General features: G+C 34.6%; 1 protein-coding gene across 4 annotated transcripts; it reads left to right on the plus strand.

Annotated features, from left to right (window-relative positions):
• The first annotated feature begins 254 nt into the window (after positions 1-254).
• LOC136219895 (serine/threonine-protein kinase RUNKEL) lies at positions 255-9249 on the plus strand. Of its 4 annotated transcripts, none has more exons than XR_010684321.1 (12): positions 255-542; positions 649-738; positions 1339-1391; positions 1505-1580; positions 2238-2299; positions 2397-2475; positions 2558-2617; positions 2740-4341; positions 5889-6746; positions 7315-8440; positions 8762-8900; positions 8980-9249. XR_010684321.1 is itself a non-coding variant. In XM_066007478.1 (11 exons), the coding sequence occupies exons 1-10, from the start codon at positions 495-497 to the stop codon at positions 8428-8430; spliced, it is 4044 nt and encodes a 1347-aa protein (XP_065863550.1). In that variant the 5' UTR covers positions 255-494; the 3' UTR covers positions 8431-8440; positions 8980-9249. The 4 variants fall into 4 exon arrangements, 2 of the variants coding, with proteins under 2 accessions (XP_065863550.1, XP_065863551.1); XR_010684322.1 differs by having other exon boundaries at positions 8985-9249; XM_066007478.1 differs by lacking the exon at positions 8762-8900.
• The last annotated feature ends 3838 nt before the right edge of the window (positions 9250-13087 follow it).

Below are 13087 nucleotides of genomic sequence, written 5' to 3' on the forward strand. Positions count from 1 at the left end.
AATCTTTCATTAAAAAAAGTGGCAATGGCAATGTAGTTTATGTTTTAAAACCAAAGAAAAAATTGGAGCACACGTAAGTCACGTGACATTGTTCTTTATGTGACCTGTCAGCAATCAGCATTTAACGGTCTTCGCTTAAGCCAATATAGTAGGCGAAATTCAAATTTCATTTGTCGGATTGTTTGGACGCGAGGCTAATATTAAACCCGACATGTTTATCTTAATTTCAGGTTTGATTTTCAATTGCACTGGTATTCCCGCCCATCTCATATCTGTCCATCTCTCTCTTTCGCCTAATTTTTGACCAATAAACCTTCTCTCTCTCTCTCTAATCATATCCAGGCCAAGCTCTAAAATTACTTCTGCTGCCAAACCCCCCCAAAACCACCTCTTCAACCCCGTCGCTCCGATATCCAACTATCTCGACCGGTGGCACTGAAAACTGTACCTGATCTTATTGTTATGTTCGAATCGTAACCCTAGCGAGCGTCAGCATGAACCATTTCCACATCTACGAAGCCATTGGCCGTGGCAAATACTCGGTAATCACTTCGTATAAGCTTGCTCAAATTTTAATATCTTCAATCACCAATTTTAATCGCTACTTTAATATTTTCTTTTTGTTTGTGTTGTGGAACTTATGTACAGACTGTATATAAGGGGAGAAAGAAGAAGACTATTGAGTATTTTGCTATTAAGAGTGTCGATAAGTCGCAGAAGAACAAGGTTCTTCAAGAAGTAAGGCTGTAGATTCAGTTTTTTTTTTTTTTTTTTTTTCAGTTATGCGCTGTGATTTAACGTGGTTTGTAAGTGGTTTAGAGTTTAAATTTCGAGTTGCTGCTTTTTTTATTTACATTGCCTGCCTTAACGAATAGTTAAGCATAATCTAAAGCTCTATACTATACCCCATACTTCAGTCAGGTCAAGCTGCTGCTTGATTGTGGTCATGATAATGCTCATCTAACTAACTTTTAGCGGTTGAGAGTTTACTGGAAACAGTTTGAATCTGTTTCGGTTTGGCAGAAACAGGGGAGAGCTAATGCTATATCAAGAACAAGTTACAGCATGAATGGTCTTGCCGTTACCTAATTATTACATTATCTATTCTATAGCAAAATCGTTCCTGAAAAGTTCCAGGACAATGAACTCTTTTCTGGGAAATGTGATGATTAATTTGATCTTTCTGTTTTTCTTATCCCTTGAACTTCATGAGTTGTATGGTAATAGGAGGCATTGATCTTATTGCATGTGTAATCTTCATTCCTTCAAGGATCTTTTATCTGTACATGAGCTCCTTTTAATTTATCCACTAAAACCCTTTTTTCGCATTAATTTCAGGTTAGGATTCTTCACTCCTTAGATCATGCAAATGTATTAAAATTTTACTCCTGGTAAGGCTTGCTATTATATGGTTATTGTTGTTCACATGCTTACTATTACAAGCTATATTACCTTCTTTTGGCTCATTTATTTTGTTTCATCACATCCCTGGTGTGTCTATTAGGTATGAAACTTCTGCTCACTTGTGGTTAGTTTTGGAATATTGTGTTGGTGGAGATTTGATGACCCTATTACGGCAGGTATCAACCACTCATGGAAACCTACATTCCTTACTAATTTGTTTATGTGATTGATATTTTTGGTCAAGTTCAATGTTCTCATGTTATGAGTGATTTCATTTTTGGCTTTATTCGATACGGAATCTATGATCCAGTGTAGAGATCTTTTGTCAAGTGAAATAACAGTTGGAGTCTTAATATGTGATACTTGGTGGCTGAGTAGTTGTTGATCCAATATATGAAGATGTGAATGTTACATTGAAAAACACTAAAATGTAGTTTGTGGAGTAGGTGCCATTCAATTATCCTTTTTTCCAAAATCCCCTGGTATAACTTAATCTTGTTTGCCAGCTAAGTTGTTAGCAAAATTCAACTTTCACCATTGACTGGTGGAATATTGCTCCTCAATTGTCAGATGTTGGAAAGGAAAAAAAGATTTGAAACTGAACACAATTTCCATCAATACTCGTGGAATCATTTCAATATCATATGCTTAAAAATAAATGGTAATCAAATTTGGAACTTCCATTTCACATGATAGCGGAAGACACTGGTAGAATGCTCTGTTACAGCATTGTTTTTGTAGCCTAAAATATTGCTCTTCATGTATATGTTCTGAAACTGAGTGAAGGATTCTAAATCACACTTATTGCCATTTTTTTAATGGCTAAATTGCAGGACAATCAACTACCTGAAGACTCAATTCATGATCTTGCCCGTGATTTAGTTAGAGCCTTGCAGTAAGAAATACTTAACGGAATTTTTTTTTTTTTCCATATGATCTTGGTAAGGTTTTATCTTATCAGTTTCCTGTTCTAACAAGGTACAAATTTTCAGGTTTCTACACTCAAAGGGAATCATGTATTGCGATTTAAAACCTTCCAACATTCTTTTAGATGAGAATGGGCGCACAAAGGTACTCATGAATTTATTTTATTTGACAGTTAAGTTCTTGCAATGTTTATGAACCATTTTCCCTCTATTTCGTGCAATTGCAGTTATGTGATTTTGGATTAGCAAGAAAATTGAGTGAAATATCTAAAACTCCTTCTTCCATGGTAAGTTTGTTTAATTATTCAAGCATTTTGCATGCTTTTGAAATTTATCATCACAGGATTGAGTTTATTTCTTTTTTATTATAATTTTTACAACAGTAACTTATCTTTTATGTACTTATTAGTTGCCCCAAGCAAAACGTGGCACACCCTGTTATATGGCTCCTGAGCTATTTGAGGATGGAGGTGTTCATTCATATGCATCTGATTTTTGGGCCTTGGGTTGTGTGCTGTATGAGTGTTATGCTGGAAGGCCTCCCTTCGTGGGCAGAGAGTTCACACAACTAGTGAAATCTATCCTCTCAGATCCAGCACCACCACTTCCTGGCACTCCTAGCCGACCCTTTGCCAACCTAGTAAATTCTCTCCTTGTGAAAGATCCAGCTGAAAGAATACAGTGGACTGAGCTTTGTGGACATACTTTCTGGAGAACTAAATTTACTCCAGTGCCCTTACCTCCTCAGCCTGCTTTTGATAACATGATAGAACTGCAAGCTAAGCCGTGTCTCTCTGAGCGCAATGGAGACAAACCTTCACAAAATAGAACCCCTCCTAAATATCGTGTAAAGGATTCAAAAGGGACTCAAAAACAAGATGAGAATTCTGTATTAGGATCAAGTGGCCATGAGACACCAGTAAAGAGTACTCTGAGTGGCCGAAAAGTTCAAACAAAAGCCTCTAGCAGAGTGGTTGAGGGGAAGCAGAGAGATCATTCTAGTGCTACTAGAGGTATTAATCTCTTAAGGATGTCAAGAATAGCAAAATCGAACTTACAAAAGGAGAATGAGAAGGAAAACTACCGGAGACCCATGCCTAGTAGCACTGAAAATGATTCTGAGGTTAAAATTGAAAACACTGACATGGAACTTGATTTTAATGAGAACACAGAAGATGATGCAAATGATGAACCTGATGGATCTGACAACCCTAGCTGTATGCCTGATGAGGTGGACAGTAACACTCCTCAAGTGGAAACGTCACCTGTGGTTAACATGCCTGCCTCGGAGGAATTAAGGACAAATGACCAGGAATCATGTTCAGAGCATGTTGACATGGCTGCTGCCCCACTCAGTGCCAGTCCTCAGCTCAAGAGAACTAAAGAAGGCTCAGCTACTGAGTTTGATTCTTCAAAATCATCAAATAACCTCTTTGAGGTCCTTTGGCATGCATCTGACCTTTCAGTCAGGCCTGTGATGCCCAGCAGAAAAGCTGATAAAGCATCAGAAGTATTTCCCTCTCTTCCATTTGAAGCTCTGCAGCCATCAGATTTTGCGAAGATGCCAAAGGAGCAATTGGATGCACTTACCAACAAAATCATATCTGTTTTTAGTGGAAACACTAGCATTGGAGAGAAGCAGAATGTGATTAGATACCTTGAAACATTAAGCAGTAATGCTGATGCAGCCACCATATTGACTAATGGGCCAATAATGCTCATGCTTGTTAAACTGCTCCGACTGTCTAAGGCTTCAGCTTTGCGTGTTCAACTTGCTTCATTAATTGGCTTGTTGATTCGCCATTCTACTTTTATTGAAGATGATTTGGCAAATTCTGGAATTTTAGGGTCACTTACTGATGGTCTTAGGGACAGGCAGGAAAAAGTGAGGAGATTCTCAATGGCTGCTTTAGGCGAGTTGCTGTTTTATATATCCACCCAGAATGAACAGACTAGAGACAATAATCCACCAGAATCTCCATCAAAGGATAGTCGCTCTATTGGCTGGCAGGTTGGTACTCCAACTGATGTTACTTTCTTGTTTATGTTCTGTTTAGTTTTAGAAAATATTTTCCATTTCCAGTTCTCCATTTTCTAAAAAGAAAACAAGAAAATAGAGACCATGTGTAGTTCACTTATTTTTCATTTTCTATTTTATTTTATTTTCTAGATGTTAAAAAGGATATTTTTTTTAACATTATTTATTGCAAAGAAAATAAAATAAAATTATTAAACATTGTATTATAGCTCGTTCATTTACAAAAATGCATTTCGTGATCTCCATGTATGGAGAAAATAAAATGTCAATCAAAACCATGAAAAGTGTATTAAAAAAGGGATAAATAGCCTAAGGTTTTTGGGAAAGAGCTAATTTAGCCCTACATACAAAAAAGCACAATTAGCCTAATTTGAATCCCAACGATTGTCAAATGGCACAATTAAAGCTCTCACTAGCAGAAATTGCACATTAAATAACGTTTGTCAATTTGTAATACAAGATGAAAGTGATTTTGGACTTGAAGTATGTGGTGCCTAGGTGTGGAGGGTTTAACGACACAATCCTGCCAATTTCTGTTAACGAGGGCATTAATAGTACAATTTGCCAAACGTTGAGACTGAAATTGTGCTGTTTTGTGAATATAGGCTAAATTGGTTCTTCTCCAAAAACCTTAAGCTATTTTGTTACCTTATTCCAGAAAAAACTAATTAACGAATTATAGAAACAAAACATATAACGGTTGGTTGGAAGACATGCACTGGAGCCTAGATGTATAACCCACTTGTAGTTTCAAAATATCTGGACGAGTTTTATAGATGTTGCAGAGGAATTGATAAAAATATATAAAAGAAAGGTTAAATTACAAATAAACCTATGTGGTCTAACGTTTTCTGAAAATGGTATTTGTGATTTTTTTCGGAAATGGTGTCTGTGTTTGTCGCTGTTAACAAAACCGAAGAAAAATAAAGAGATTTTTTTTGAACAAAATCATCTCTTGATTTTAACGGTGTAAGATAACATTCCTCGGTTTTGTTAACTGCCATAAACACAGATACCGTTGTTTCTGAAAAAAAACACAAGTACTATTTTCAGAAAACCATAATTCTGCAATTTACCCTAAAAAGAAATAGAATTTACAGAAAAGATGAGTTTGGAGGATCGAACTGATGTACATGTTTTCCAATTAGAGAACAGCTTAGAATTGTTTTTTGCAATCCAGTTATAAGTAAGAAATCTTGGAAGAAAATCCCAATTTTCAATTTTGATGTTTTTTTTGCAACTAAACAATAAACTCCATTTTCTAATTTTTCTTGGAAAAATTTCCACAAGAAAGCCCTTGTTTCCACAACAAACAAGGCCTAATTATTTTAATACAGCATGTTGTGCTTGGTGGCAACTTACTTTCCCTTTGTTTTTTGCTAACAAAGTTCAATTCGATTTAATGATTCAAGAGGAACTTTTGACTCTAGATAGTATTTTCTTATTATGCAGTATTTCCTGCTTCTATGACACTATTAATCTTCATTAGTCACTATATGATTTTTTTTAACTGGATGCAGGTCCCAAACTCATTGATTTCATTGGTATCATCTGTCTTACGAAAAGGAGAAGATGATATGACTCAGCTTTATGCATTGAGGACAATTGAGAACATTTGCAGTCAAGGAGCAAATTGGGCCGCTCGTTTTGCTAGCTCAGATGTGATCAGTAATCTATGCTACATATATAAAGCAACAGGGAAACAGGAGAGCATGAGGCTTACTGCAGGATCATGTTTGGTTCGTTTGGCTCGTTTTAATCCTCCTACTATTCAACATGCAATAGAAAAACTCTCTTTCAAGGAAATAGCATGTGCCCTTGTTAAGGGCAGTCCACGGGAACAACAAATAAGCTTGAACTTGTTAAATATGGCCATGATTGGAAGTCATATGTTCACAAGTATTGGGCGACACCTTTTACCTTTGGCAGAGGACAAGAATCTGGTTCCAGTTCTCTTGTCTCTCACTGAACAGGGCAGTGAAATATTGAGGGGAAAGACACTTCTTTTTATGGCTCTTCTTTGCAAGAATGGAAGGAGGTGGCTACCACACTTTTTTTGCAATCAAAAGTTACTTTCTGCAGTGGACAGGCTGGCAAAAGAGAAGGATAGCTATTTGCAGCAGTGTTTAGATGCATTTATACGCATTGTGGCATCTTCTGTTCCAACCTTACTTGATACTATAACTTCAGATATTCAGCAAATAATGGGTGGAAGGCGGCATGGCATTGCCAATCGGGTTGCTCCAAAGAGCAGTATTCATATGTTTCCGGTTGTTCTTCATCTTCTGGGTAGCTCATCTTTTAAGCGCAAGGTGGTTAATATTCAAGTGCTGCAGCAATTGGCAAACTTGGTCAAGATTGTGGAGACACCATTCCAGGTAAGTAGCACCGTTTGTACAACTTCTATAATTAATTCATCTCTAGTTTTTGTCTTCATAGTTTGTTGACTCGTTTAAGCTTGCATTTAGGATTTTATCCTGGGGCAAGTTGGTGTTTGGCAGGATCTCTCAAGTCCAAACCTGACTAGGATGTGTCTTGAGTGATTAGTGTTGGTCAAGTATAATTAGGGTTGAAGATGGTTACTAAAGGGTATATTATGATGGCAATGTCAGGCAAATGTCACTTATCATGTGCAGTTCTTTGTGCAACAGCATTAGACAATTTGTGACTTGTTCAAATTCTGTATTTAACTTGGATATATTTGTCTTTGCTAATATTAAAGTGTTTTTAACTGGTAAAATGCTTGGGAGAGTTACATGCTCTTTCTCTGTGCACAAGAACAAGAAAGTTCAGTTAAAGAAGTCACGAATTTGGCATGTGTTCAGTTTAGATGGAATTTACTTTCTAGTTGTTATTGATGGTTGGCAATCCCGCATTGTTGTCTGGATGACATAGTCTTGCAAATGATAAACAAACTGTTCTTTTTTTTCCTTTTTTTTTCTTCAGGGAAGAGATGATGTCCAGATAACTCTACTTCGAGTTCTCGAGTCTGTTGCAGAAGAGTCTCCTTTGGTTCTTTTAAGCCCTGATATTTTTATTGGGGAAATTCTCCCCAGTTTGGCTGTTCTTTACAAGGGAAATAAAGATGGCGATGCCAGATTTTTATGCCTAAAAATCCTTTTTGATGTGATGATGATCTTTCTAAATGAACCTTTTGAGGACGAGCAAAGATCGCAATCATTGAAGTCAATTTCCAATAATCATTTCCTGCCTCTATACCCCACTTTTAGTGAAGATGAAGATCCCATTCCCATGTATGCGCAGAAGCTTCTTGTCATGCTCATCCAGGTTGATTACATCAAAATTTCCGACATTTTACATCTCAAGACAGTATCTCAGTGCTTCGAATTTTTGCTTGGTGATTTGTCAAGTGCTAACGTAAACAACGTTCAGCTATGTCTTACTTTGGTATCAGCTCCTGAAATGGAATCCAAGTTACTTTCTCAGTTAAAAGTAGTGAGAAGGATCGGAAACCTTTTGGAGTTTGTTTATGCAAAAGATATGGAAGATTTTCTTGAGCCAACTCTTGGACTGTGTAGAGCTTTCCTTCTGTGTTCAGTTGGTAGAAAAAGAGGATTAGCCTACAGACAAGAACCGGCACTTCTAAACGATCTTTCGTCCGAGACAAGCAGTCCAATTGATCAGCAGCAATGCATAAGAGATATAATGGACTTTGGTAGCCGTGTAGGACTTCTACTAGAGTTGAGCCGATCTTCCGAAACAACTATTTCAGATATAGCATCTGAATGTGTGGTTTTGCTGCTGAAGGCAGCTCCAAGAGAAGCTACAACTGGTTTTCTAACTAACCTTCCAAAGGTTAGTGCAATACTCGAGTCTCGGCACAAGGCTGTGCCACAGATACTTTTGCAGCGGATCCTGCATTCTCTTGGTTATTCTTGTAGGCAATATTTATCACACGCAATGATACTGTCAATATCTGTACCCGAGGTTTCGAAAATTGAAGCTATTGTTTTGGAGCTTAAACATTCCAGCATACCTGATTTAGCAAATGCTGCTTTGGTTGTGGCTTCAGAGTTGCATCGGCTGCCTCGTTTCACTTGAAAACCAGAAGGTTTGTTCTCTTTTGCCTCTTGATAAAAAAGAAAATTTTTGGCCCGTCCAAGCCCGTCCTTCATGGGGTATATGCTTGGACATGCATATTTGACATTTGGTGCTTGCATATGTCTGTATATAAAATTGGTTGGGCTTAAGTTGTCTCAAAAGCCCGAGTTACCCACCCTTATAATTTATATGTTTTTCTCTTACCTAGATTTGATTTTTTTTTTATTATTTTGTAAAATGTTTTTTTTGTTTATTTAAAATTACGTTTGTTAAATTTTGTTGAATTAATCAAAGTAAATTTTAATTTGTTACATTTTGTAAAATATGTTAGTTGGACCTGTTGGGCTTGGGAATTGGTTCCCTTATCCCGATGCAGCCGATTAGAGTCCGAATATAATGCGGCTGAGCTAGTTTGGGCTTAGACAAAGTAGTGTTAATGTTAAGCTCGGTTAGATCTGGTTCAAACCCGGGTAAGCCCAACCGAACCCATGATCAATTCTAATGAAAATCCATAATTTCTAGTAGTTAATAGATGCGTTTATTTTGTAGAGAAGATGAAAGAAAGGGCTGAAAGGCATCCGAATTCTGGGGCTGAAAGACATTTTTTCTGAATATTCTTGGTAAGAGTGGCCTCATGTATCAAGGTAATTCAAATTCATAGTATAGTACAAAGTCCTGTCAAGGACATCTCATTGTATAATCTTTTTTGTATGTTCTGTATCATCATTAACATTCAAAGTAAGTAATTTTTTTTCCTCCAGAATTTCATTCAAATTTGGAAATTGATTATTACGAGTCCTCTCGTCAGCTTAGCTCTCTTGTAAGGCATAAAATCAATTTATTTTTTATTATCCTTTTTTATGTCTGAAGGAGATGGTAAAAATGCATCAACCGTTATTAAAGTATTGTATTTGTGGTGAAGCGGTCATGAAAATCTAGAGATGAGAATCGGGTGAGAATTCCTTGAAACCCATGGAGAGCCGAACTGATGGGGATATGGAAATTTCCGAAATATTCAGAAATGGGATGGGTTAACTATTCGTGAAGCTAAAATGGAGATGGAAATAAGGGATCCCTGCCTCGTTCACGAAATAAAATTATAAATTATTTATATAAATAATATATGTTATATGTATAGATATCATATAGTAAAGTAACTTACAAAGCATAACATATAGTAAAAACAACATATTATATCTTAGGCTACCAATATAAATAATAGTATATACTCTTTGTAGATATAATATGATAAACTTACAAAGAGAAAAAAAGAAAATGAAAAAATGTATGTAGCTTATACTCTTTTCGTTTTTTATTATATGACGTTTTAACTTTTTTATTTTGTTTTTTATATGTCGTTTTGTATTACCGGCGTATTTTTAGAGATATTTTCTCAAGTTTACGTTTATTTATGATAAGAGAAAAGTTCAATATTGATGTAAATAATCCCAATTGAACCATAAAATTTAAGAAGAGAGAATTTTTGCATAGAAATTAAAAATTCAGAAAAAAAATATATAAAGGGTAAATTAGTTATTTTAATAGTGTAATTAATGTTGCATTGGTCTTGATGAACAAGCTTAAATCGAAGGTATAAAAAAAGAATGGAAGGAGTGTTATATGTTGGGTTATTCACTCTCTGTATCATATATGCATTATAGAATATTATATATCTTAGTATTAACTAATATCAGTTCATTTAGTTGTATTCCTATCTGTCACTCATTTCCTAGTAATGAACAATTAAAGATTTTCTTTTGAGAATAAGGATTCTCGGTAAGCCGTGGGGATCTACATAGTGTAGGGATATAGACAAATTTTTTTTTAAAGACTTTTAATTGAGATTTTTCAAAAGCCGTCAGTACTATGGATGGGAGTGGAAAATGCATTCTCATTCCGACCCGTTACCACCCCTACTTAAATCCTAATATTAATAGAGTATTAAAGTTTAACTGCGATATCAATAAAGTCAATATGATCAGATTTGAGAAAAAAAACCACCAACAATAAAGGGAATGTGACGAGTTAATCGAACGTTTTATTTATCGGCTCATTGGTATATAAAAATTTTCATCAACATTTGTCATTGGCAGACACATCCGTAGAGGAAGAAATTTAATTAAAAGATTGCATTCACCCTTAAATCTAAACCTTTTTTTATGAAAACTCTAGACTTATTACATCTAGGGGTGTTTGTAATAGAGAAATGCTATTATGTGCCCAAAGCTTAAAATATTCTCAAGTTTATTCTAGAAGGAAGCGGGCAATAGAGAATGGTTAGGTGACATAAGTTATGTACAAGTAGTAATAGTCTTAGTCAATAGTCAATGGTCAATAGTTAATAAGAGTAATTGTATTTGCTTTTATTAGTTTTCCTAATTTAGCTCTTTTTACCTTTTATATAAATACCTATGACTAATATGTGAGAAATGGAGAAGGATTGATTATTTTATTTTGACTCCTAGTGAAAGAGTGAAGAATTCCATGGGAGATGCTGGAGGATTGAAGAATAATGTTCATGATTTACATGACATCATTTGTAAATCATGAACATTATTTTTCAAGTCCTGAATCCGTGTCTCGTGAGCATCCAAACGGGCTTTGGTTTGGACATGTGTTTTTATTGTTAGGTCAGTTCTTTATGTTCAACGAATCCGACAGGTCGAACCAATGATGGAAACTTGAAATTTAGGGTAAGATTATAATGATAGTAAGATAGGAAAAGAGAAAAAAAAATGAATAAATGAGATATTTATATTGAATTAGAAAAAAAGGAAATAATAAGCACATAAAATGCTAACTAGCACTTTCTAGGGAATTCTTCCCTCTCTCACTAGGAGCCAAAATAAAATAATTCATCCTCCCTATTATTGTTTTTGCTAGATATTTATACTAGAGGTAAAGAGTTAAACTAGGAAAACTAATAAAAAGGAAATACATTTACTCCTTATTGACACTTCTTAATTTATGCTATGCCACCTCATCATTCTCATCGGTTTTCTTCCTTCTAGAATAAACCTGAATATTTTAGACTTTGAGCCCACTATAACACTTCTTTATCAGTTTGTTTATATATTTTTCAGCTCTTATTTATCTTTTCACTTCAAAAGGAAGAGTTTTAGTTGTTTTATGATTATAACCTCCTGTTTATTTTTTATGTATGAAAAATAGGTTTTTACACAAGCATGAATCCTCTGGAAAAACAGATTTTATAACAGCAAATTGTAATGTTAGTAAATTTACGACCCGTTTGTTTTACCTGCTGTTTGTTGTTGCTGTTTTCTATTACGGTTTGCTGTTTGAAAAAACTGCTTTTCCAAAAAGCAGAGATTCTTTGCTTTTATAAAAAGCTACTTTTCAGCTATAAAAGGTAAACAGAAGACGTCTAACCAAACACTTAAAATTCTTTTTGAATTGAAAAGACTCTTGCGAAATAAAATCGAAAACAAATAATATTATTAAAAATATTCTATAATTACTGTATTATTAGAATTATCTAATTCTAATGACTTCTTTGTACAATCATCTGAGACGTATCATGTAACCACCTTTCCTTCCCGCTGTATCAAATCACATAACAATGGATACCTTTATTCCAACAGTTAGACCTTTTCTTGATATAGATTCTCGCATCGCCTATTGGTTCGATACCCGATTCATAACTAGAAAATTTCTCCGGATCTTTGCTAATCGGGGAAAAGAGAAATGCTAAATAGAAGGTCAAAAAGCTTAAAAATACAAACATTGAGGTCGAAAAGGAATCAAATTAATGAAGCCCAAACAAACATGTGGCAACAAAATTCAACCAATTTTGTCTCTTATACAAACATGCCAATCTGAAGTTTCCCATAGCCACCCAATCATCGCTTTCCCATATGACTTATGACCCCACAAAAGCCCCATCATTAGTCAATAGTCATGTCTTTTAAAAAGATTGGTTAAATTGCACTCATAGCCCTAAACTATAATGATATTAAAATTATAATTCTAAACTTTATTCCTTAACAAAAACATCTTTGAAATTTAGGTTTTGTAATATTAAATTTCAAATCAAAACGAAATAATAACATGTATAATTATATCATTGACTCATTTATTCATGTCATAAAAAAGTATAGTTAAATACCTATTTTTCTCTAGTTAGTTATTTTGTTCATATTTAATGAATTTTTTATTGATTTGTATTTTAATGTTACAAAAAATATAAAAAAATTCGGGATTTGTTCTATATGAAAATATAGGTTTATGGTTTAAAAATTTATGAATAAAAGTCTGTCATATGTTTTAATGATGTGTATAATTGACAACCTTTTAAAAAGGTTTAAAGTACTATTTGGCTTTTAATCTATCTAAAATTTTGTCATTTGACCTCTAACCTATTATTTGGTCACACTTGGCCCCTGATCTATCTCAAATGGGTGAACTTTCACCCAATTTGGATTCAAACTTAACCGAATTATTATCTCATTGATAAGTGACGATATTTTGACACTTGAACTTAATAGATTTTAATTTAGGATTTGTTTTTTGTTTTTTGTTTTTTTTCTTTTTTTAATCTAATTAATTATTTCCACATAATGTGGAGAAAAATAACTTTAAGAAATATCACGTTTCAAGTTTAAGTGTCAAAATATAGTTACTTATCAATGAGATAACG

The sequence above is a fragment of the Euphorbia lathyris genome, chromosome 2 (genome assembly GCF_963576675.1).
Source record: "Euphorbia lathyris chromosome 2, ddEupLath1.1, whole genome shotgun sequence".
In the NCBI taxonomy this organism is placed as follows: Eukaryota; Viridiplantae; Streptophyta; class Magnoliopsida; order Malpighiales; family Euphorbiaceae; genus Euphorbia; species Euphorbia lathyris.

Bases quoted from the DNA above. Each gene is read 5' to 3' on its own strand.
- LOC136219895 (XM_066007478.1), top strand. From the start codon at position 495: ATGAACCATTTCCACATCTACGAAGCCATTGGCCGTGGCAAATACTCG. The intron at 1,581-2,237 runs GTATCAACCACT...GCTAAATTGCAG, and splicing joins TGATGACCCTATTACGGCAG to GACAATCAACTACCTGAAGA. The intron at 4,342-5,888 runs GTTGGTACTCCA...AACTGGATGCAG, and splicing joins GTCGCTCTATTGGCTGGCAG to GTCCCAAACTCATTGATTTC.